This window comes from Pteropus alecto, unplaced genomic scaffold (assembly GCF_000325575.1).
Source record: "Pteropus alecto unplaced genomic scaffold, ASM32557v1 scaffold104, whole genome shotgun sequence".
In the NCBI taxonomy this organism is placed as follows: Eukaryota; Metazoa; Chordata; class Mammalia; order Chiroptera; family Pteropodidae; genus Pteropus; species Pteropus alecto.
The window spans coordinates 5,087,436-5,112,194 of NW_006436664.1; the positions used below are offsets into that span (position 1 = coordinate 5,087,436).

General features: G+C 32.2%; 1 protein-coding gene across 3 annotated transcripts in view; it reads right to left on the reverse strand.

Moving 5' to 3' along the window:
• Positions 1-483: 483 nt before the first annotated feature.
• Positions 484-24,759, reverse strand: part of BRMS1L (breast cancer metastasis-suppressor 1 like) — a 28,084-nt gene continuing 3,808 nt past the window's right edge. The window contains exons 2-11 of one of the 3 annotated variants that reach the window (XM_015590614.2): positions 22,421-22,511; positions 18,479-18,606; positions 16,702-16,781; positions 7,971-8,067; positions 6,868-6,951; positions 6,314-6,378; positions 5,572-5,611; positions 3,575-3,701; positions 3,146-3,206; positions 484-2,073 (exon numbers count right to left, since the gene is read on the reverse strand). In XM_015590614.2, coding sequence (XP_015446100.1) covers positions 3,170-3,206; positions 3,575-3,701; positions 5,572-5,611; positions 6,314-6,378; positions 6,868-6,951; positions 7,971-8,067; positions 16,702-16,781; positions 18,479-18,606; positions 22,421-22,511 — 749 coding nt within the window. In that variant the 3' untranslated portion in view covers positions 484-2,073; positions 3,146-3,169. Of the gene's footprint in view, positions 2,074-3,145; positions 3,207-3,574; positions 3,702-5,571; positions 5,612-6,313; positions 6,379-6,867; positions 6,952-7,970; positions 8,068-16,701; positions 16,782-18,478; positions 18,607-20,223; positions 20,264-22,420; positions 22,512-24,759 lie in introns of all 3 variants that reach the window. The other 2 variants (XM_025047937.1, XM_006913470.3) reach the window with 2 other exon arrangements.

Here is a 24,759-nt window from a genome sequence, read left to right on the forward strand (position 1 = left end):
GTAGCAGCAGCTACTGCATCATACTTCACATATTCTAACAATCCCCCTAAACTAAACCTTTTGACCAGAAGTCTAATGGCAAACTGCCAATAACAAAATATATTTTACAGTACTTTAATCATAGATGAGCATGTGCTTATGTGAATCAATATCGGTATTATGAAACAGTTATATATAATAGTTTTGAAAGTAAATGTGCGAAATCATAGTTTTTAAATTAAAAACTTTCTATTTAGGATTTCAGCACTTACACTCTACATTTTTATTAAAGTATAACATTTATGTACATTTTTAAATTAAGTATAACTTAACTGTCTTAAATTTCTAAATATATCCTCAATAGAGGCTGAACCGTAGTTTAGGAGAACAGAAACATTTGTTTGACCCTCCATATCTATTAATGTAAATTGGCTCAAATCCTCCTTAGAAATAGGTTATAAATAATAAAAGAACTTATGCACAAGTAATTCAAGACATTACAAATGACACTCAAACACATCTTTTTATTATATACTAAATTTAAAAATACAAATCTTATTAAAAATGCTTATGAAACATTGTATACATAAGAACTGCCAAATACTATTAGATTATGACATTATATACATTTGCTAACCGTGAATTAGAAACAGAACAAAGTACATAAATTTGCTGATAATGAATTTCAGAAGTCAAATTTTTTAACATTTGGCAACTGTGAAGTAGTGATCTGCACAGGAAGATGTTTGCAGAGGTAAAAATAGTAAGAAACGGAATGATGCACATATTCCTGCCCTAAGTGTTATTCGTAAGTAGATCTCTTCTTCGTCCTCTTGAGTCTCATTCTAACAGAAGTTAAAGTGCACAAGACCACCAGGAGTACTTGATTTGGTTGTACCCTAATATATACTACAGCCACTGTGCTGCCATATTGAGGGTTTCGATTCTTTGTACTATTCCTGAGGTTTTAGAATTTAATTTTGAATGTGGCTGAGGAAAAGAGGCCAGTATTTTCTAAATTGCACTGAGTGGCTTTAAAGTGTAGAAACACCAAAGATAAAATTATTCATTTGAGAACAGATTCAAGGAAATTATCCCTGTCTATTTTGTCTTAGCAATAAAATTAGGATAAGAACCTAGTTTTACCTCTGGAAAATGCTTACTAAAAATCTGTTTCAAAAGATCAGACATATACAGCAAGCACCACAATACTGTCAGTTACTGTTCACCACTTATATATACTGTATCATAAATACCAGGCATAAATACCTGCCCTCTAAAGATTCACAAGAAATACAGGTAGAAGCATGTTATTACTTGACACTAATTTTACTAATTAACATTAAGTATAATTTGTAAAAATAGGTCACCACCATACAATCAAGGAAGAGGAGAAAGAAAGCTGCTAGTCTACAAAAGTGCTCCTTTTAGCTTTCAAACCCAATAGCATAATTTTGGGTAAAACAAGATTGTAAAGTAAGGCCATCAGTTCTAAATAAGCTGATGATGCCATATATACATACTCACATATATGTTTAAATTTCAATTCCGATTAAACACTAATGTACTAGTACAAACCATTTATAGGAAACATTTTATGAGGCTTATTTACAAACACCTGATGAATGACACAGATATGGAAAAATAAAATGCAGATAAAAGTAGCCATTTAGCAACATAGTTCACTAAACAGAGATCTGCATTAAAACCAAGAAAAAAGTTTAGTAAGAAACCCCTACCATACACCTATTGGTCAACGGACCTAAAAGGCAAACAAATGTAATGATCATGATTACACTTTTTTACTGTCTCTTTTAATAACATATCAGTATGAAGTCTACTTAGAGTACTACCTACAAATACAGTCTCTCATGATTCAATGAGAATATTAAGTTATTGAATACATTTTTTACTCCCATGGCACGTCACACTTCGTAACACTAATAAGGTAGATTTAGATAACACTTAAATGATGATTACGAATGTTTAATTGAATATTTTCCTTTCTGTAGCTGTGAAATGTAAAGCTTAGATTTGCTTCCATCAGGCCTCTTAAACCAAACTTCATCATGGTTAATTGTTGTAATTATGGCACTAAAAAGAATTAAAAAAAAAAGAAGAAGAAAAAGGAATGAATGAATTACAATATGACTCCTCTACTCATTTCAGAGTACTAGCTATAAAACCAAAATAGCTGGACTATGAGAGTAGATTCAGCTATGTAATTGCCTTTTAACAGAATGCTATCAGCTGGGTATGTTGGTCAAAAATATCATTCAGCAACACTTAATAATTGTCTTTCTTTTGTTATTAGAATTGGTAAAATTTACTATTAGAACTACTAAATGCACAACATTCCTACTCCATCCCCAACCCACATCCCCAAAAAACACAGAATGGAGCTAAAACCACTACTTATATGGTATTATATCTCCAATTCATATCAGTCTCGGCTGTAGAAAATCTTTCAAATACCAATCCCTAACTCCCAGGGTCAAGCATCTATGGTATTTGTACAGATATTTTTGGACACTATTAATCTTCATGTAGAAATCTCTTTAAAAACAGATTTGTATCTAGTCCTCTTCTATGCTATTTCATCTTTTTGACATTTATGTTAACTAGTAGTAAAATGCTTCAAAAGCAGTACAATAAAGCCAAGAATTCAAGGGTATGATATATAATTTAGGAATTAGTTCAGTGAGCTTCTATGAGAAGTTACTATATGCAATGCTCCTGGTATCCTAAAAATTTGAAGATGGAATTACAATCCAATTAAAACCACTGTATTTGGAAAATGAGTATTCTATACTAAACGCAAACACTTTACTTACCACTGATACCCAGAAAGATATTTTCTTAATGTAGAAAGTTACTACTCTTGAGAATTATATCCTAAACTATTGAAGGAATTAAGCAGTGATTAACATTAATATTTTTCAAAGGCCACAATGAGATAACACTTAGGCTATATAAATATATAAATTTTAAAATTATTTTAATTATATAAACTTTAAGCCTAGACAGATTAAGTTTTTTAAAAGGAAATTTTCAGTTTTCAAGTTGTACTTTAATTACTGTGACTCTTAAAAGTTTTCATTAATTTTCCATTCCTTTCCTACTCTAATTAATCCAAATTCTTTTTATCCAAAATACTGTCACATACCAAAAAAGTGAAGGATTAACAGGTCTATACATCATGGAGGCACACTGTCAAATTCATAACACTGTGGTTTAAAGATCATAATATTAGTATCATAAAAGTCATTTTCTATAAGAATTAACAAACAGGATCTCTTCCCCAGCTAAGTAGTTCCAAAATTTCCACTAGTGTTAATACTTGTGCTCATGATTAACATGTACCTCTGGTATATAAATTTTAACACTGATACACAACCACACACACGCACACACACATACATACATATACATATATATATATACACACACCACACTGATAAATCACATGTCAAGAGAAAAGGATCCACAAGCAACTAGTGATGCATTATGAACACACGATGGAGGCACCAAATATTTATCAACAATGTTGTCAACTCTAATATTGAGAAACACTAAAATGATAAAGACTTTTTACCTTGTAGGACATTCATCCTTTTTGTCAATACATATTGTTTGTCCACGTATATACCATTCACCATCATAATATAATCTTCCCTCTTCAGATCTAGCACTGTGCAGATGTTTTTCCAGTTTCACAGGTGCTAAAGGGATCAGTTCAAAAACCATTATATTACTAAGACATTGTCAGAACAACAGTACAGAATATTAAGAACACCAATCTATGCATATATGTGAAAAAAAAACACTAAAAATATTTCTTAAATAACAAACCTAAATCTAATAGAAGAGAATTTACTTTTTAAATATAATTCACTAAATTGTTACTATAACTACTAAACAGAGCTAAATAATATATACTAAATCATCAATTAAATAGACAAGTGCCAGAAAGGGAAGCAGGAAATCAATTACTAGTGCCAATTTTAAGTAGGATTTAAAATATCAATTGCCATGTTTCCATTGAAAATATTTTTCATATTTTCCTCCCTTTCTGACACTTCCAAAGAAGCAGAGTTTAATATATATTCCAAGAGTTCCCCAGGCCTTTGATTCTAAACAGGAAATGTCCTAAGTAGAACTTCCCTTTTTAAATCCTAGAAATGGTTTGGCATTAATCAGATAAATTAATGCAGAGAAAAAAATGTTCTTTATGAAAGCACATTGCCAAAAGTATACCAAGAAGTAAGCCCCTCTTCATCGTTCAAATGTCACCACCTAAGAAAAGTCTTCTCCAACCACCTTACCCACTCCTCGGTTAATCTTCATCACAACTTCATATTTCCTTCACAGCAATTATTACAATTTGTCATTATCTGGTTAATTACTTATTTTCATATATATTATTCTGCCTCCCCAAGCAAGTTCCAAGAGGTCCATCTCTTGCATCGTGGTATTCCTAGAGCCTCAAATAGTATCTGGTATGTAGAAGGTGCTCAATAAGCTTTCATTCATTCATTCATCAAATGTTTTCTGAGCACTGTGACTAAAAGAAATATGGTTCTGACCTTTGTGGATCTTAAAGTCCTGTCAGGAGACAGATAAACATGTAACCAATAAATTAAAAATTACAAATTGTGGTAAGTGCCATGAAGAAAACAAGTAGGACACAATGCTAAAGATAACAGGAGTGGGAGAAGAGACCCATTCAATAGTATAGTGAGATTCTCAAAAGAATCCATAACTCAAAATGTTAACTTCAAGATTTAGGTAGTTACCCTTCTAGTTAATTCCTAAGGGAAGTAGTTTAGTACAAATATTGCTACAATTTCAGGACATGATATAAAGTTTAAAGAAATCCTTAGGTTAAATATAAAATATGATTTACTATCTTACAGATTATTTTATCTGTAGACTGTGACTCTTCTAAGTATTTAAAACATGTTTTTTTAAAAAATCTAGCTTCATTGCTCTTAGGAGGCTTGGGAAATTTCAGGCACGGCGAAAGAAGGCAGACACAGAGTTACCCAGACAACACTGTCCATCACTACTCTGGAAGTGATTTTAGACTTCCAAAAAAAGTCAAGAAAATAAAATTTGAAATGAATTTTACTAAGGTACACCAGAATGAGTAATTCTTAGTGGTGTATAAATTTTTTTATGGACTCCACTGCCAGCGCTCTAATCTTTCTCAGAGAAAATGCTAGCACAGAAGAAATTTTGTTCACAATTCCAGAGGAGTCACAGGCTCCCTGAAGGCAATCCGCAGCCTCCAAATATCTCCCCTAGAGAATTACTGGATCCATAAGAAACCCAATAAATATTTTTAAATTACTCATCCATTATTAGCAATAGTAATGTAGCTGAAACACTGAAAGAAACACATTTCATTCAGAAATCTTCAAACTTTTACATGGACAAACACTCTAGAATTCCTTGTAATTCCAGGTATAGAGTTCACTGATTGAATGAAACCAGTGATGGGGGACCTCTTTAGTGGTTTCAACCCTGATTCAACAACCCTGATTCAACAAGTTTCTATAAAGAAAATTTAACTCAGACTAAATGACTTACGTTCTGTTTTCACTCTGTGTGGACCCAGTGTAGCCATCGCCTTAATCAAAAAAAAAAGACATTGTCTGAGTTTACAAAGTGTATTTTAGCATCTATTTAATGTATATAGTGACTACTGATAAACTCAGTAACACAGTAAAATAAAATCTTTAGCTGTTCTAGTAAGTTGTTAATGTCTAAGACCATAAGGAATATATATATAAAGAATAACAATTTCTCCAGGAGATGTTATCAATACCTGAAATAATTCTCAACTAAAAAGTTTCTAAAAATGAAAATATTATTAAGGAAAACAAGAGTCTCCACTTTCAAATAAGCATAGAAAACCCTAGAATTCTTGAATCTTTAATGAAGAATGCAAGAAAAATAATAAAGGTTCAAATTTTCACTTTCATTTATCCAACAATATTTATTGAGTGCCTTCTGTGAGCTAGAACCAGGTTAAGAGCTAGGCACAAATTGGTTATTTATTATTTGGGGGCAACCTAAATAAATGCTTTTCTGTACTTTTGCACAAATTATTAACTATATTATTATAAGAAAAAACGGTCAAACTGCTGACATGTCTCTCTTAAAATACTCCTGCAATCCAGTTTTCTGTATTAGTATTAATTGCCCTAGAGACTGTTGCAAAGTAAAGCATATTTACAATAATCATATGTTGATGTATTAGTGAAAAACCATGAATCTTTAAAAGTAGACTATAAAAATATACTTGTATTCCACTCCTCTTTAACCATACCTTCCTAATTGTTGTCCAGTCTTCAAGAATATCAAGATCTTGTAGCATATAAACTATATATGGGCGTTGAAAAGTCAAGGTCAATTTACCTGAAGAATTTCACACTTTAAATTATACTTCCAAAGTTCTGTTTTTCAGAGAATGGAACAATGATTTCTGGACATAATCCCTTGGCACGCTGAATTTCTGACTTCAAATTATTCTTCAAAAACCTTAAAAACTTCTTGTGTTAAAAAGTACACAAGAATTAAGCAATCATTCTATATACTAAATAGATGTTTCGTATCAAAGCCCTTGGGAACTATAAAGCCATATTAATTTTTGAAGTTGAGATTGTAACTAAATTTTTACTCTTCCCCTAACCCTCTTAAGCTGAACTGCCTTTAATCCTTAATCTATCTGCCTTTAATCAGTTTCATAAATCATCTCTTGCTTATTACAGGATCTTGCAAATAAAGATAAAGTATACTAATAAAAGTTAGAAAGGTATGCACAGTGCAAAAATGTACATCAAGGCAAAAAAAAAAAAACACCCTAAATTTGAAAAAGGATATCTGAAACAACAACTGGCTTCTTTTTGTCAGGACTGAAAGGATCCTTCCTCTTTTTTCTTGACTGAAGCTCATCATTCCACAGCTCTGGCAAGTAAATAAAAATTAAGCATTAGCTGATTTCTGGAGATCAAAAGAGGAAAAAAACACTATAATTTCAGGTAGCAAAATTTCATTGGTGGCTATGTATATATACATATGACTATATATAATTTTATGAGCAGCTATGTATTTATGAATTTTTCTCTGCCTTTATTAAAGTAAAAATCAATTTGGCACTTAATAAATATACATCAAATACACATTAACTTTGTTAAATACATATTACATGAATTGTCTCAACTAATCCTCAAACTATCTCTGAGGTAGGTATTCTCATTGCTTCAATTTTACAGACGAGGAGACCAAGTTAGAAACACTAAAGTGACTATCACCCATGGTTACCAAACTAGTAGGTAACGAAGTAGTGGCATTAGAGCTCAGTTTGTCGGACTCTACTATGCCTACTCTGTACAAGAGAAAAAGAATTTATAACAAAGAAAACAATACATATGCAAGAACTGTAGGATAATCCAGTAAATATTCCACCCAGTGGAGGAAACCTGAAAAAGCCAATTTCACATTATTATTATTAACAAGTTTTTCCTTTTTCTGAGACACAAATCTGTCTCCTAGTAACTTCTACTCATTTGTCCTAGTCAAAGAGAAAAGAGTTTTATTCCTTCTTCCACATGACAATTTTTCAAGACTTGGAAGAATATATGATAGCTGTCTTCAAAGACAATTCCTATTGTCTTCCACTACTATTCTCATGTTGTAATAATATTCTTACTATTTTTATATTATTCTTATTTTTATTGCTCCCGTCACACTTCTATTTTGTCTTTTTTCATGTGCTCCATTTTCTTCTTTCTGAAGTCTGAGTTCAAATCAAAGCTACAATCACAATCTTATCAAATTCTTTAGAAGTCTCCAGTTTCCCTCTCACTAGAACACTTCATTACATCACATTTATATTAGGAGTCTAAGATATTACGAGACACTACAGTAAACCAAAGGTTCATTATCACTTGAATCAAACATCACAATCACATCATTCCCATTACCTGAGGTGATATCAATGCTGTGCCTGTCTTCTTCAAGCCTTCTTATCTTCTCTTCCAGTTCACTCTGGACTGTATCATATAACAACAGTTTTTCACTCTGAAAAAAAAAATAGATTACACAGAAGTAGAAAGAAAAAAAACTGAGAGTACTAAATAACTTACTCTTAAAGTATTTTAATATACGATGTTTTTGTTTTTTAACTTCAACCTAAAAATTATAAAGATGAAAGGTCATATTTATGAAAGAAATAAAACTGGAACATGTAGAATATAAATATAGGTTTAACTATATGCAATTAAACTATTTAAGAACATCCAAATTTATATGTGATAAAGAGGTAAATATTTACTTTATAAAAAATTCGTACTAAGCTCCCATGGTCCCTTTTAAATAAATATGACCACTTGTCACCATAATGGAGAACTTGTCCAATAAAGTATGCCATTATAAAATGTATCATATTTTCTCACTGGAACAATAATTCGACCTTTATTCTTCACTCATATCTCAGCATCATATTAAAGTAGCCTTAATATATCACAAAGAAAAAGATTATAATCATTTTAAAAAATCGATTATAGCCAAAATGACAAAATTATAGACTAATTATATCCAAATCTCTCAACAAAACTAAAGGAAGATTGAGTGACTTGCTAAAAGAGACAAGGGTATTGACTGGCAAATCAGACCAGAACCCAAGTCTACTACTAGTTCTGGTCCACTGTTCTTTTATATAACACTGCACCCCTTATTTAAAAAGCCATAAAATATACATAAATATAATATATATGTTCATTATATAAAATTCATTATGACAGATTCCCAACCCATCCACCATATACTTATCACTAGTAAAGACAATAATCTATAGGGATATGGCTAGATAAGACTGTCTTGTAGAGGCTACTGGAATAGTTAGACATGATTTTTTTTGTATAAGGCATAGGCCACACTCATGTAGGCAGCATTCCCAGTGTTGATCATAAAGTTCTCTCTTTTGGGTTTGAAATTTAGTCTACATACACTTCAAGGTTCTCGAGTGGCAGGGAAAAGAAGGTGACTTTTGTCAATTTGTCTAGCTCATGGCAGCAAGCCATGAGCTAGAGATAAAGCAAAGCTAAACAAGACTAAAACTAGATTTCATATGCAAAATGACCTCATAGCAGGCTACTCTCTATGCCTACTTCCTTTAATTTGTTCCCTGCCTTTGGTAAAGTCTTATGAAATATTCCAGCCGTATCTACTTTGTGCTACAAGAATTGCGAAATGTTAAGTGTCAGAGAAAATGGGAGAGCAGGCCCTCACCACTGTCAAGACAGGGTGACAGCTATAAATAGATCCAGAGTCTCCAACCAAAGACGACTGAATATAGAACTGGAGTGGTAAGACTTTTGCTTAAGACTTGTGATAGTTTAACTGGTGTGTTCTCTCCTTTCTATTGATAAATTTGCCCTCAGGCAAGCAGAAATTCTAAAATAAATCCACTAATCATTCTTTATAATAAAAAAAAAGCCACAATGGAACTGAAATGTCGGAAGCTTTGAAGGCATCTCTAAAGATACTATAGATGTGCTTTAAAGTATACAGACAGAATTGACTTGAATCTAATTTCATTTTTATTTCTTTGTTCTTCTCTCCCTCATCCCCAACCCAGAAGACCCTCAAAAGGTTTCCTTAAGAGAAAAAAAAATGTAATAATAGAGCAGCCAGAGGACACCTGAAAAAGAAAGGGGCATCCAAACTCCCTTGCTTTAATGCCTGTGCAGAGACTCCCAATCCCTGGGCCGCGGACTCATACAGGTCAGTGGCCTGTTGCTCCCCAGCGCTAGCATCACAGCCTCAGCTCCACCTCAGATCATCAGGCATTAGATTCTCATAATAAGAACACCAGTCCCCTGGTGCCAAAAAGGTTGGGGACCAATGTGGAGGCTTCTATGTTCAACAGGCAATTTAGCCTTTAAAAGTATTATATAATTATATATTTGGCACTAAGACCCCACATCCCTCCAATCTCTATGCCTAGACTGAGTGAACCTCCTCACTGAGCCCTTTCCCAGGCTGACACCTTTGCAGTTTCTCATCAGGTCAGCTTCAAGGAACCCAGGATAGTGGCTCCAAGGTTCCGTTTTTGTACTGGTCTCACCCTGACCTGTGTTCAGAACCAAGTTCCCTTTGGCAGTTTCCTGACATAAGGCACCTCGCAGTTCTCAACTCCCTTCAGGACTGGAGTCCTGAGAGATTCTGAAGGACTAGCATTACCAGAAAGTGAAATGTTATTATCAGGTTATCATCATTTTTTAAAAGCGAACTGCACTAGAATAAAAAGATAAGCAGAAAATAACTTAAAAGCTAAGAAACTCTGGTTGTCGGAAATTTCAGTACATGATAAAGGTGACTTGTCAAATCATCTGGAAATCTGATGATAATAAATAACGGAAAAATGAGTTTAACTACATAGAGAAAAAGCTCAAGATTCTTTGTCTCACATTATACATATAAATAAATGGACTAAAGAGTTAAATTTACAAAATGGAATCTAAAAGAACTAAATGAAAGATGGAATAAAGGAAGCCTTTTAAAGTATAAAAAGTTAGGAAAAACCATTAAGTAAAAGACTAATATATTTAATCACCTAAAAATTCAAATCACATTAAAAAGCAAACAAAAGTAAAAAGGAAGGCAATACAAAAAGCCTATAACATGATAAAAGTTCAAAAACCATAAAAGATGCCATTAAACAATCACAGATAACTCAGTAAGAAAATCTAAATGTTGCCTATCCCACAATACTAAAACAGGCCAAAATGAGAGAGACAGAGAAACGGAGGGAGGGAGGGAAGGAGAGAAGGAGAGAGGGAGAGAGGGGAAGGGAGGGAAAGAAAACACAAATGCAAATTAAAATGTGCATTATGTGATATTATTTTTCACTTAGCAAACTTAGTTTTTTTTTTCAATTATAATCCACTATGTTGACTGATATTGAGTATATAAACTGACCTAATACTTTGGAAAGCAATTTAGAAGCAAGTATTAAGGATCTTAATGATTGTATCCTTTGACGTAAGTAATTACACTTTGAGATTCTATTCTAAGGAAATAAACTCAATCAAAGTTATATGTAAAAGGATGCTCATAATAGCAGTACTTGCAATACATAAAATTAGGAACAAAGTAAAATCTAATCAATGAGTATTGGCTACCTAAATTATTAGACATCCATATTACTGCTCTACAGACACTAAAAATTCAGAATGCGAAATGTAGGGAGAGACTTCTAGGATAAGACTGCAAATAAACCTAGATCACAAACTCTCTTCCCCAAGACCTCATGAAATGTACAAAAAATATGTACAAAATAAATCAGCAAACACGTTATCAAACAAAAAGAGGGACAAATTTCATGCCATAATCTCTGAATATGGTAATGAAACTGAGATAGAACCCAAGATCTGTACCATGCATAATATATACAAGTGTGCTCTTTGTAAATAAAAATGTGAGTGAAAGGGGCAATATTCTGAAAAGTCTGAGTACTACTTCCAAATCTAAAAAGAAATGAAGGAGAATCTGGATAGGCAGTCTAAGGGAAAATACACGAAAGGCCTGGAGAGCAAAAAGCCCTTTTTACCACATTACGCTCACAAGTAAAAGTTGAAAACATTCTTAAAGTAAAAACTTCTAGAACTCAGCAGCTGATAAGTTTGCACACAGGCAGATTTTTACTGACCCCCTCTCAAACATGAATGATGGCTAAAAATGACTAGTTATTTGCGAAAAGCCTTCAAAATGAAAGGCAGAGAAAAAAACAAGCAGAAAAGTATAAAGACAAGACACAGAAAAAATTTTCAAAGTAACTATATTTAATACCCATACAGAAAAGAGATTACACTCATGAAAAAAGAGCAAGTTGTTATAAAAAAAATGAGTAATCATAGGACATAAAAGCTCTTGGAAATTAAATATATAATAGAAATAAAGTAATCAGTAATAGAATTGGAACAGAAAGTTGAATACACTCGAACAAAGTAAGTAAGGAGGGAGGGAGAAAGGGACAATAGAAACGAAAATATAACCATATTCAAAGATCAATCTTAGAGGTCCAGCATCCAACCAATAAGAGTTCCAAAAACAGAAAATGATGGAGAAGAAGATATCAAAGAAACAATTTAAGAAAATTCTCAGAACTGAAGAAATGAACTTCCTGGTTAAAAGGTACCTCTGTGTATCCATCACAATGAATGAAAAGAGACCAACCAAGGCACAGCATCTTGCTATTCCATAGCATCAAGGATAAAGTTCTTAAAGATATTCAGGAAGAAAACATACAAAGTATCAGGAATCAAAATGATAAGAGGCTTCTCATAAACAATACTGGAAGCAAAAAACAATGGAACAATGCCTTCAAAATTCTGAGAAACACAATTACCATCTCATAAACAATACTGGAAGCTAAAAACAATGGAACAATGCCTTCAAAATTCTGAGAAACACAATTACCATCTAGAAGTCTACACTCAAGTTTGAGAGTACAGTTGTTTTTGGACATGAAAGATGTGGAGGTTTTAAAACAAGTCCAATAAATCTGTGATGCTCCTACCTTCAAAAGGCAGAGCCTAGTTCCTCGCCTCATGAGAGGAGAGGAAAGACTTAATGACTCACTTCCAATGAATAGAATGTAGCGGAAATCTAGGTCACAGAAAAACACTGTCACTTCTGCCTTACTCTCTTGGACCACTCACTCTGGGAAAAGCCAGTCACCAGGTAATGGAGGCCCTCAATCAGCCTGTAGAGAGGCCCATGGGACTAAGGCTTCCAATCAACAACCAGCAACAATTTACCAGCCAGGTGAGTGAATCGCCTTGGAAGCAGATCCTTCAGGCCCCAGTCAAGCTTTCAGATAACTGCTTCTTTGGCTGACCTCTTCACTGCAACTTCATGTGATTCTCTAGGCCAGAACCACCTAGCTAAGTAGCTCCCAAATTCTTAGCCACAAAGACTACAAAATAATAAAAGTTTTGGAGTAATTTATTACAGAGTAATAGACAACCAATACAAGAAGTCTCAAAAACCTGACTTCTACTCACCTTTTCTCAGGAATCCACTCTATCGAATTTAAAAAAGAAAACAAGGTCTAGCAGGAAAGAGTTAAAGGGAATTTTCAGGGTGATAGTGAAGAGATACACCATGACTAAAGAGATGCAGTTGGCCTAGAAAACATCTGAAGGATGGAGCAGAATGAAGTGGGAGGAAAGGGGATCCAGGAGTGGAGTAGTTGCTCCCAGAAAGGAGACCCAAAGAAACAGAACTTGTGGATTACCCAACACATTCAATCACATGGAGAACAGCAGTAGGGACATTCCCAGATCTACTCGAATCTCTGGAAAGAACTGATAAATACACAGAGAATTAATAAACACTAAATTTATAAATACAGAGAGAACTAATAAACAATAATTAATTCAAAGAGAAGTGTAAGCATAGTATAACTCTTGGCTCAGTGAGCAACATTTACAGTTACAATGAAAACAAAAATTGTAGCATAACAATATTAGAAGAATGGGATGAGGGAAACTATTATAGAAGCTTCAGCTTCCATAATAAAAAAAACCAACAGATAATGTCTAAAACTGATGTTATTTAGAAATATAAGGTTAAATTCCAGAAGCAGTAGCTAAGAGTTAGATAATTGTCACTAGGATGCAGAATTTAGACGTTGGAGAGGGGACTACTATTTTTCATTACAAGCCTGTGCTACAGTCCAGTATCATGAAATAAGAAAATAAGCTGTGAAGTTTGGAAAAAATAAAAACACAGCATAATTAGACTCTGAAGAACTTCAGAAAACGATGTACTGAATAAAAAATATGAATTAAGTATTAAGTGATATGGAAGATAGAATGAGACTTACATACAACTAATTAGAGTTCCAGAAGAAGGAAGTAAAGAAAATGAGTGAGAGGCAATACTGGAAATAGCTGAGAAATTTCCAGAATTAATAGAAAACAAACTCCTAGGTTCAGAAAGCACGAGAAAAAAAGTAAGTTCAGAGAAACCTAGAAGACACCACTAAAACAAGTGATCAAAATGCACATCACCAATATTGGTACATTCAAAATTGTGAGCTGCCTGATAGAATTCACCATATCACTGTGATATTCCTATCAAAGATGCAAAATCTGACTCTAACCATGAAAAAATAGCAGACCAATTCGAAACTGAGGAACATTCTACAAAATAACTAATCATGGCTCTTTGCTATGAAGGGTGCTACTGGGACAACTGCATAATTTAAATGGAGTCTGACGATTAGAAGATAGTAATATATCAATGTACATTTCCTGATTTTGATGATTGTAGTGTAGTTATTTAAGAAAACGTCCCTCATTTGACTGAAGTATACATTACAGTATTCAGGAGTGGTGACGCATCATGTTGTCAACTCATTTTCATGTTCACCGAAAAAGTTCTTTGTGCTTTCTTGCAATTTTTTCTATGAGTATGAGGCTGTTAAAAAATATATATTATAAAATCAAGATCTATTAAAGCACTGACGGAACTGATGATTGCAATTTTAAATATATACTTCTATGCAAGAGAAAAATATGGACTATTCCTAACTCATTTTATAAATCTTGAAATGAGAAATAAAAGGTAAAACTCACTTATAAACATAAGAATGAAGCTCTGACGCAGAACGTGAGAAAACTGAATCTGGTAATACATACAAAAAAAAATCATTCCACGAATCCAAGGATGGTTTAACATTAGAAAATCTATTAATAATGTAAGTCACCATGTCAATGTATTAAAATCAAAAAGCCATGACTAATTCTATAGATACAGACAAGGCATTTAATAAAATCTAACAACTATTCATGGTAAAAATTCTTAGAAAACAAGAAATAAAAGTAAATTTCCTTAACTTGATAAAAAGAATATTTACTAAAACCCAACACTAGATATCATACTTATTGGAAAACTGTTAGAAGCATTCCCTTAAAATCAAGAACATCATGACAATCTGCTTTCACTGCTTCCATCTCATGCTATACTGAAGGTCCTATTAGTGCCAGCAGGACAAGTAAAACAAATAAAAGGAAGATCAGAGTGGAAGAAACAAACTGCCATTATTCACAAACAACATTTATCTACATGGAAAATCTAAGGACCTGTAATCAAATTATTAGAATTAAGGAGAGAGGTAAATAAGGTTGTATATAACATCAATACACAAGATTATTTTTCTATATGACAACATAAAAAGTAATTTTTAAAAAGATATTACCAAACAAAAAAAATTTTAACAATAACAACTGTGAGAAAAAAAAGAACAAGATAAAATTATCATGTTATTTAGTTATCAAGGCTTCCTAGACTAAAAGCTGTAAAAGAGATATTGTGATACCGGTGCAGAAATAGCCAAACAGACCAAAAGAACAAAAGAAAAAAGCTAGAAACCAGCCAACATATATATGGAAATCTGATTAAAAAAAAAAAAAAAAGAAACCAGCCAACAAAAATATGGAAATCTGATTAAAAAAAAAAAAAAAAAGAGTTACAATTGCTAATTAGTGAGAAAACAATGGAGTATGTAAGAGTGTTGAAATTACCTACCTATATGCAAAAAACTTTATATTACACATAAAAAGTAATTAAAGGTAGTTTAGCAATCTAAATGTCAAAAAGCAAAATTTTGACTTTTTTTCCATCTATAAATTTTTAATATCATTAAGGTATATTAAATTCCAACTTTTAAAGGAAAATACATCCTTTTGTCTCAGAGTTGCGAAGATACAAAAAGCACAAATCATAAAGGAAAGGTGATAAATTCAACTACATTAGAATGTAAAACTTCTGTTCATCAAATCTTCAAAGAGTAAACAAGGCGTGATGATAAAAAGACTGTTTGGGTAAAAATATCTCCATAACATATAACCAGCGAGGCATTAATATCCAGAATATATGAAGAATCTCCACAATCAATGAGGGAAAGACTAACAACCCAATATAAAAGGAAAAGATAAATAGATACTTCTTAGGAAAGAAAATCTAAGCAGCCAGTAAACATCAAAAAACTGTTTCATTTCAGGTGTAATTAAAAAAATGAAACAAGAAGCTCTACCATTTTTATACCTATTTACTCTTAGTATTTTCATGATTTTTAAGATACGGTATAAGAATCATTATAGAACTTGCCCTCTTATTTCCACTAGTATTGTCTAAGTTTTATGAAGTTATCTGCAAAATTAACAATATGTTTTTTAAATCCTATTCAAAATAAAAAGAACATATAGAAAAGTAAATCTATTTTTTCATGTAAATAGGGAATTCTACCCCAAGATTTGGAAATAGATGTAGAGAGTCAGAAATTCATAATATAGTCCAACATTCTAACTATACTACAGATATGCATATTTGAGTCTTAATTTGCATATTATACCAATTATACTAATATTTTCATTGATGCCAGATGACAATCATTACAAAGTCTTTTTAAGGGAACAGCTGCAAAACTTCTAAAATTATCTCAGTTCTATGGTCCTTTCTTTGTGTCCTATTTCCAATACAGCTTCCAGTGCAACTGTATTTTTTAAAAAATCATACAAGTAATGAACTAAAGTACTATTTATTTAATTTTCGTTTTACTTATTTTATTCACTTTTTTAACTTCTGCACTCAAAAGTCCTAAAGAGATGAAATTAGCTTAAAAGTTAAGCAAAATAACAGTACCTCACAATGCTGACGAGAAGCTTGAATTTCACATTCATATTTGTTCTTTACAGATTCTAAGCAGAGCTCTCTATAGATTCCTGCAACCAAACACAATTATTCTGATTATGTTAGCAATAAGGAGTTTCATCATCACTTCCCTACAGGAATTGTCCTGTGTTTTATAAGATGAATCAAGAAGAAATTGACAAGTGATTCTAATTTTATCTTTAAAATCTAAAAATAAAGTATGTATCAAAGAAGATTAGAAAACTGACTTTAAGAGCTAGAAAGAAACTATACTGTAAATTTTAGTGCTTATCCCATTTTTCAAAAGAATAATCCTAAATATTTCATAGATAATAATTGAAATAAAAATAACTCTTTTCCTAAGAAAAATAATTTGAGGACTCACAATGGAAAGAGTCAATAAACTCTGGTTTCATTAATTATATACACTCGAAGTAACAAGTGGATACCATAGCCATCAAAAAACCACTATTTTTAAACTGTTATTTATTTTCGAAGTCCAAAGCTTCCAAGAGAAACAAATGTATATAACAAAATCTATGTCTGAGTGCTCCTGACAGGGCTAGAGGATGGATGCTCAAGAGAGTTTAACTTAGAAGTATTAAGGCAACAGGCCATGCAAATATGCCACCAAAAAAATGGCAAAGAGCTCTAGACGTATATACTAAACTCTGTGTCACAGTTGGCCCTAGAAATGTAATTCTTTCTCATATGTTAAAGGCAAGGGACAGATATCTGGAACAACGCCATTAGCAACACATGCACACATCCTACTTTTTATATAATCAAAAACTAAAGAAAGGCCACAGAGTAGAAAAATGAGCAACTGATTCATGTAATATTTCCTAAACATCCAGTAAGTCTCACTTAGTTCTTTCAGAATGTCAAAGAAAATTATGGACATGTTTACTTTTAAGGGTGTGTTAAACCAATATGCAAAAACAGCAGGTTAAGTATCACATCATATACACTTACTATTAAGCACTCAAGAATAAAATTTGGATTAAGGTGGGTTTATTACAAAAGAAACTATTTATCAACAATGCCTATCAACAAGCACATGAGGATCAATTAGTGCCTCCCCGCCCCCCCCAAAAACAATCAGCATCTCCATTAATTAAAATTCAGTTTTTAGTTTGACTATGAAAAACTGTTAAGTGATCTTTAAATAAACATATCCCTTGTTACGAATGCTAAGATCCAAGTCTGAAGCTAGATTCCAGTTACGAACAGAAGACTGAAATTTAACCATATGAATGTAAGTACATTTATTCATAGCCACAAATGAGTAAACGATCTTATCAAAATTAAAAATTATCATTAAGTTATCTGGTTGAAGGCTAATTCCCTGTTCTATATATCTTGATCAAACACTTTTAAATATTTTTATAAATAAATAAAATCCTTATCACTCTTACAGATGAAAAATACTTAGGATACTTAAATTGAACCTTAATTTACCTAATACGAAATTAAATTGATAGTAACACTATCTCTTAATGGAAATATCATGGTTTCTAATCATTTCACTTGTGGAAGTAACCTCTCAACAACACTGTGAGTAATTTGAGGACTTTTTTTTTGATCCCACAGCAGCAAAGAAAAGCAAGAGGCATTTAATAAGTAACTGTGGGCCGACTGAAAGTGAAACACTCTGGTCAGTCTAAATATGTGTGTAATTCCATTAACAACTCACTTGACAAACACCTTTGAAACCTATTGAAGAGTTCATATTCTACTATATAAAAAAGATGTTTCACTTTCCTACCTGCTACCTTTGTACGAATTTGCATATTTTCTTGTAAAGTTGCCAGTGGTTCCAAATATTCTGGTGCTTTTCCAGCTATGACTTCTTGTAGTTTTGCATCCACCTGACTTAATCGTTCTTTATAAAGTCTTAACAAAGCAAAAATTAAAATATTAATTTTAAAAGCCCAACCAAGGCTAACAATTTACCATTTCCATACATTCTCTTCCTAAAATCATTCATATTCTAAAACCTACCAAATGTATTTTTGCTTGGCTCTCAAGTTTAAAATTACATTATCTGACTTCACGTACATAATTACAAAATAAATATTTTTCTATCTTTTTTTAGATATATCACATATTAATAGTTAACTCACAATACAAAAACAAAACTGAAGTAACTACTTTTTGGTACTCTAGATTTTTTATTTTAACTGCAGAACAATAGACTGATTCTAAAAGAAAAGGTCATTTAAGCACTGAATTTAAAAGAAACAAAAAATCATTTTGAACAATTACTAGTCGTCAAAATAAATAATTCCCTGGCTTCTCTCCACCATTCCTGAAAACAAGTGAGTACTACAATATTTAGCCTAGTTGATTTTTAAAAAGAACAAAGAAGAAGTAGAGTCATGGAGATAAAACCAATAGAACTACTACAGAAAATAGAAAAACTGTATCACTTGTGATCTGGCATATGCGATTCACCTGGACTGCAACTGAAAATGCTATAGCAAAATGAGTTGTTGGATGGATGGGGAATGAAAAATGGGATAGGGGATCCCTGTTGCCATATTTCTGAGTCCACAAACAAATACCCTAATTTGCCAGCTATCATACCAATGTTTAGCTTGATTATCAAAGAAAGGGTACGTGAGACAACTCAATATTTACTTTTGGCAATAATTCTGCAGGATAGAATTCTTTTTAATAGGAAAATGTTTATATCATCAGTCTTTATGAAAGGTACTTCTAATTCTGATTTTGCAGGATTTTAAGGATATCCTAAAATTTTCAAAGCGATTAACAATTTAAGATCATTTTGTAAATTCTTTTTTTTTTTTTTGCCATTTACTGCTTTTATCATAGATGAAGAATATGTCATAATATGTCACATGAATGGCATGTAGTAACTTACAACAGAAACCAATGATTAAGCTTGTAGGTTAGTTAATTAGCAGTTGGCTTAATTAGTACCTGGCTTTCATACAAATTTCTGCTTTTTCCTCTTGAAAATATAAAGCAATAAAATGAAGACAATCAATGTTGTCTACAACTGACCGTTATAATTAGCACAAAGATCTATATGATGATTCTGAAGGAATAAAGCAAGTTTTTATGTTAATAAAATAAATATTCTTTAAAAAAAAAAAAACAGAAAGGGAAAAAATTATCTGAGTTAACTGCCAAAACAGTACATTATCATGTCTGGGTTAAATTTTTATAAAACTCAAAATACAATGATAAAGAAATGTGTAAAGTCAGAAAAGTACATGATATAGTTTTTTGAAATTACAAATACAGCAGGTCCTCAAATGACAGTTTCGTTCAATGTCATTTTATTACAATGTCGATGAGATGCCATAGGAAGTTAACTCTTGTTTATGTCAATTAGCCTATGGTAAAATTGGTTTCATTATACGTTGTTTCACTTAAAGTTGAAGCACCTATTAACACTGTTAAGTGAGAACTTACTGTATAACTTTAGGTAAAATGCTAAAAATGTGATAAAAGGATGACTGCACCTGAAAACATCAAACTTACACAAAACATCGATAAGGTATCCCGAATAGGTGAACAGCATCTTGAATGAAGAGGATATGCGAATTAACAATAGTCAATTAACTACCCTTTTAAAAGAATAGATTCCCCAAAACTGGTATAATTCCTACAACCTTGGAATTCAAATATAAACTCATTAAAGGTAAAGATCATGAGTCTCTCAGCAGTATCCATAATACTATTCACAGAGTAGGTGCTCAGTTAATGTTTGTTGTATATTGAATAGTGAAATAAATGGAAACTTGGATGATATAATTTCCACTTCTCTTTTTAAGGAAGTAGAAGAACTCACCTTCCACCCCTATACAAACTGCAAATGGTAAATTTTCTGCCTTATGAAAGGAGTTACTAAGCCTTGCGGTGATAGAACAGGAGAAGCAAGATAATTATATTATATTATTACTGTCATTATTATTTTTATATTAGTATATTTCCCACCTCTTCTAAAGAGGATTTAAGATCTCTTACAGAGATATACAGTATAACAGGATAAAAATAACAAACATGAGAATTAGGGCAAGACAAAAAAATAAGATAATTATAAACCAGATGCAAAGATTAATTTTTTTTTATAACATATTTCTAGATACTAATTCTAGTAAAGGGCCTAATTTTAATACTTTCAGAGATGAATGAAGCTGGTGGGGTAATTGGCTGATGGTCATATTGAGCCATGAGAAAGCAAAAATCAAGGCAACTGCCAGCCCCAAGATGAGTAAGATTAGGCTTAACGACTTGAATGGTTGCAAAGTTTTCCCATGTAATATATTATAGTAGAGCTTTACAGTAATTTTCATTTTTTGGATAACCATAAAATAAAGTTTAAAAGCCAACAGGTATATCTTAATTAATTGTATAATTATTTATTCATTCATGAATTACTTGTGCTAAAATACAAAAATACAATTTTGCTTCCTCTTTTCCATAATGATCCTGAATGAACTCTTCATGTTTCCTAAATAATGAATTCTTTGAGGGATCCAAACCCACTTTAATTTAAAATTAATAATGAAAATCTTTAGAATAAAAAAAGATACCATGTTTTTATAGCCAAAATTGTAAACTTTGGATTATTTTGGATTGCTTATTTTATTTTGTTGCACTAGCATGGAACATTGTCTATATATTCATCTCCAAGACAAATGAAAGTTAAGACCAAAAACGGCATAAACAGCACGATTCATACAGTAAACAAATTTGTCCCATTTTAGTCTGCCAATTCCAGATGTTAAATGGGTTTTCATCTCTTCTTTGGGCCTCTCTAGGGAAGAAGTAGGAGAAAAAGAATAAGCAGCAAAACTGTGAAGAAATCACAAACTAAAGAGCCAGCTTCTGAAAAAAATAAGGTATCTGTATTTTCAGAAGTTTTTTTCATTTACAATTCCTGATATACAGCTATGCCCCATGACCTTGCCAGCAAGTTTCAAAGAGAAAGTTCACCTTTAAGGTGTTTTTAATCTGAATCTATTCTGTTCTCATAAATAAGTGTGGCCCATTCTCGTGTTACGAACTTTACAGAAGAGTTCTGGCATTATAAAGAAGGGGGAAAACTATCTAACAAGCACCAACTAGGTGCCAAGCAAATGGCTAAGAATTTTACATATTGCCTATTCAATCCTATCTTTCCTCCAAAGTAATGTGTCTTTGTGGAAGGAACATGACAGCACTTGGTGGCAGAAAGCCTTGCTTAATTTATCACTTTCTGATGAACTATGGGCAAATTACTTAACTTCTCTGAACATCAATTTTTTCACAGGTAAAATGGAAATTAGACTATCTTCCAACCTTACAGAGTTGCTGCAAGAAGAAAAACTAACATATTTTCTCTTATTCTCAAATTTTAAAAATGCTATCTTTATCCAATTATTTAGCAAAGGAATGAATGAAACAGATAAGACTCGAGGGTGCAATATTCCAGGGAAAACATTTTAATTAACAACATCCACATAGAAATCTTATTATACTTTCCCCAAAAAACCTGCCTCAAAACCCTCAGTTTAGTTAATGAAGTCTTCAGCAAGCAAAAAGTTGAAATCTCTTTCAGGTACGTCGATCTCATGAAACACACTCCGAAAAAAAAAAAAAAAACAGTTCGGAGTAAATATAATTTCTCTTGTGCTAGTATACATGTGACATCATTGAGATTCAGTGACAATGACCTTCTAAAGTCACTACTTACTGATCCTTGAGATCGGTAAACTGTTTTTCAAGATTGGACATTTCATCTAAACATTCCATTCTTCTTCTTTCACAGTCTTCATCATCCATTTCTGTTAATAAAAAGACAAATAACAAAGACAAAATTAGTTTTATGTTCCAATATATCTGAATGTTAACTCAAACGGTAAAAAAAAAGAAGAAAAAACTTGTAATATGAAGTTAGATATGCAAGGCCTATATTGAGCCTTAAAGAAATTAACATTTATCCAAAATAATTTTCATTCTAGATTTTAACCTAAAATACAGATGAGAGTTAAAACTATAGCAGTCTTATCACCTATTCTTCTCAAACTATTCCAAAAAATTCAAGAAGAAAGGCTTACTCCTTTTATGAGGCCACCATTTCCTTGATTCCAAAACCAGACAAAGACATTACAAAAAAAGAAAACTATAGGCTGACATCTCTTATGAACATTCATGCAAAAATCCTCAACAAAATATTAGCAAACCAAATTCAGCACTACATTAAAAATATCATACAACATGATCAAGTTGGATTTATTCCTGGGACACAAGGTTGGTACAATATCCGCAAATCAATTAATGTGATACACCACATTAACAAATCAAAAGATAAAAACCATATGAGCATATCAATAGATGCAGAAAAAGCATTCGACAAAATCTAGCATCCATTTATGACAAAAACTCTCAGCAAAGTGGGAATAGAGGGAACACATCCCAACATAATAAAAGCCATATATGACAAGCCTACAGCTAACATCATACTCAATGGAGAAAGGCTAAAGGCATCTTCCTTATGATCAAGAACAAGACAAGGATGCCCATTTCAGCACTCCTCTTCAACACTGTATTGGAAATCTTAGCCACAGCAATAAGACAAGAAAGAGAAATAAAAGGTATCTGAATTGGAAAGGAAGAAGTAAAACTCTCATTATTTGCCGATGACATGATATTATATATAGAGAACCCTAAAGAGTCCACCAAAAACCTGTTAGAACTGATCAATGAATCCAGTAAAGTAGCAGGTTACAAAATAAATATTCAGAAGTCAGTGGCATTTTTATATACCAATGGTGAACTTTCAGAAAGAGAAATTAAGAAAACAATCCCATTTACAATTGAGTCAAAAACTATAAAATACCTAGGAATCAAATTAACCAAGAAGGTAAAAGACCTGTTTTCAGAAAATTATGTCATTGAAAAAAGACATTGAAGAAGATACAAATAAATGGAAGCATATACCCTGTTCATGGGTAGGAAGAATCAACATTGTTAAAATGGCCATACTACCCAAAGCAATCTATAGATTCAGTGCAATCCCTATAAAATACCAATGGCATTTTTCAGAGAGCTAGAACAAATAATCCTAAAATGTACATGGAGCCATAAAAAAACCCAAATAGCCACGGCAATCCTGAGAAAGAAGAACAAAGTTGGAGGTATCACACTACCTGATATCAAACTATACTACAAGGCTACAGTAATCAAAACAGCATGGTACTGGCATAAAAACAGATATATTGATAAATGGAATAGAATAAAGCACACAAGAATAAATCTATGCTCACTTATGCTCACTTAAAATAAATATACACTCACTTAATATATGACAAAAGAGATTAGAATATACAATGGGGTAAAGACAGTCTCTTCAATAAATGGTGTTGGAAAAATTTGACAGATACATGCAAAAAAAAAAAAAAAGAATCTAGATCACCTTCTTACACTACGTACAAGAACAGACTCAAAATGGATTAGAGACTTACACGTAAGACCCAAAACCATAAAACTTCTAGAGAAAACATAGGTAATAAACTCTCTGATATTACTAACAGGAATTTCTTACTAGATATATCTCCTTGGGCAAGGGAAACAAAAGAAAAAATAAACAAATGAGACTACATCAAACTAAAAAGTTTTTGTACAGCAAAGGAAACCATCAACAAGACAAAAAGACAATCGACTATTTGGGAGAAGATATTCACTAATGACACACCTGATAAGGGGTTAATATCCAAAATATATAAAGAACTTACACAACTCAACAAAAATACAAACAATCCAATTAAAAAATGGGCAGAAGACCCGAACAGATACTTCTCAAAAGAGGAAATACAGATGGCTCATAGACATATGAAAAGATGCTCAAAGTCGATAACCATCAGAGAAATGCAAATAGAAAGCACAATGAGATATCACCTCATACCTGTCAGAATGGCTATCATCAATAAATCAAAAAACAAGTGTTGGCAAGGATGTAGAGAAAAGGGAACCCTCATACATTGTTGGTGGGATTGCAAATTGGTATAGCCACTATGAAAAACAGTATGGCGG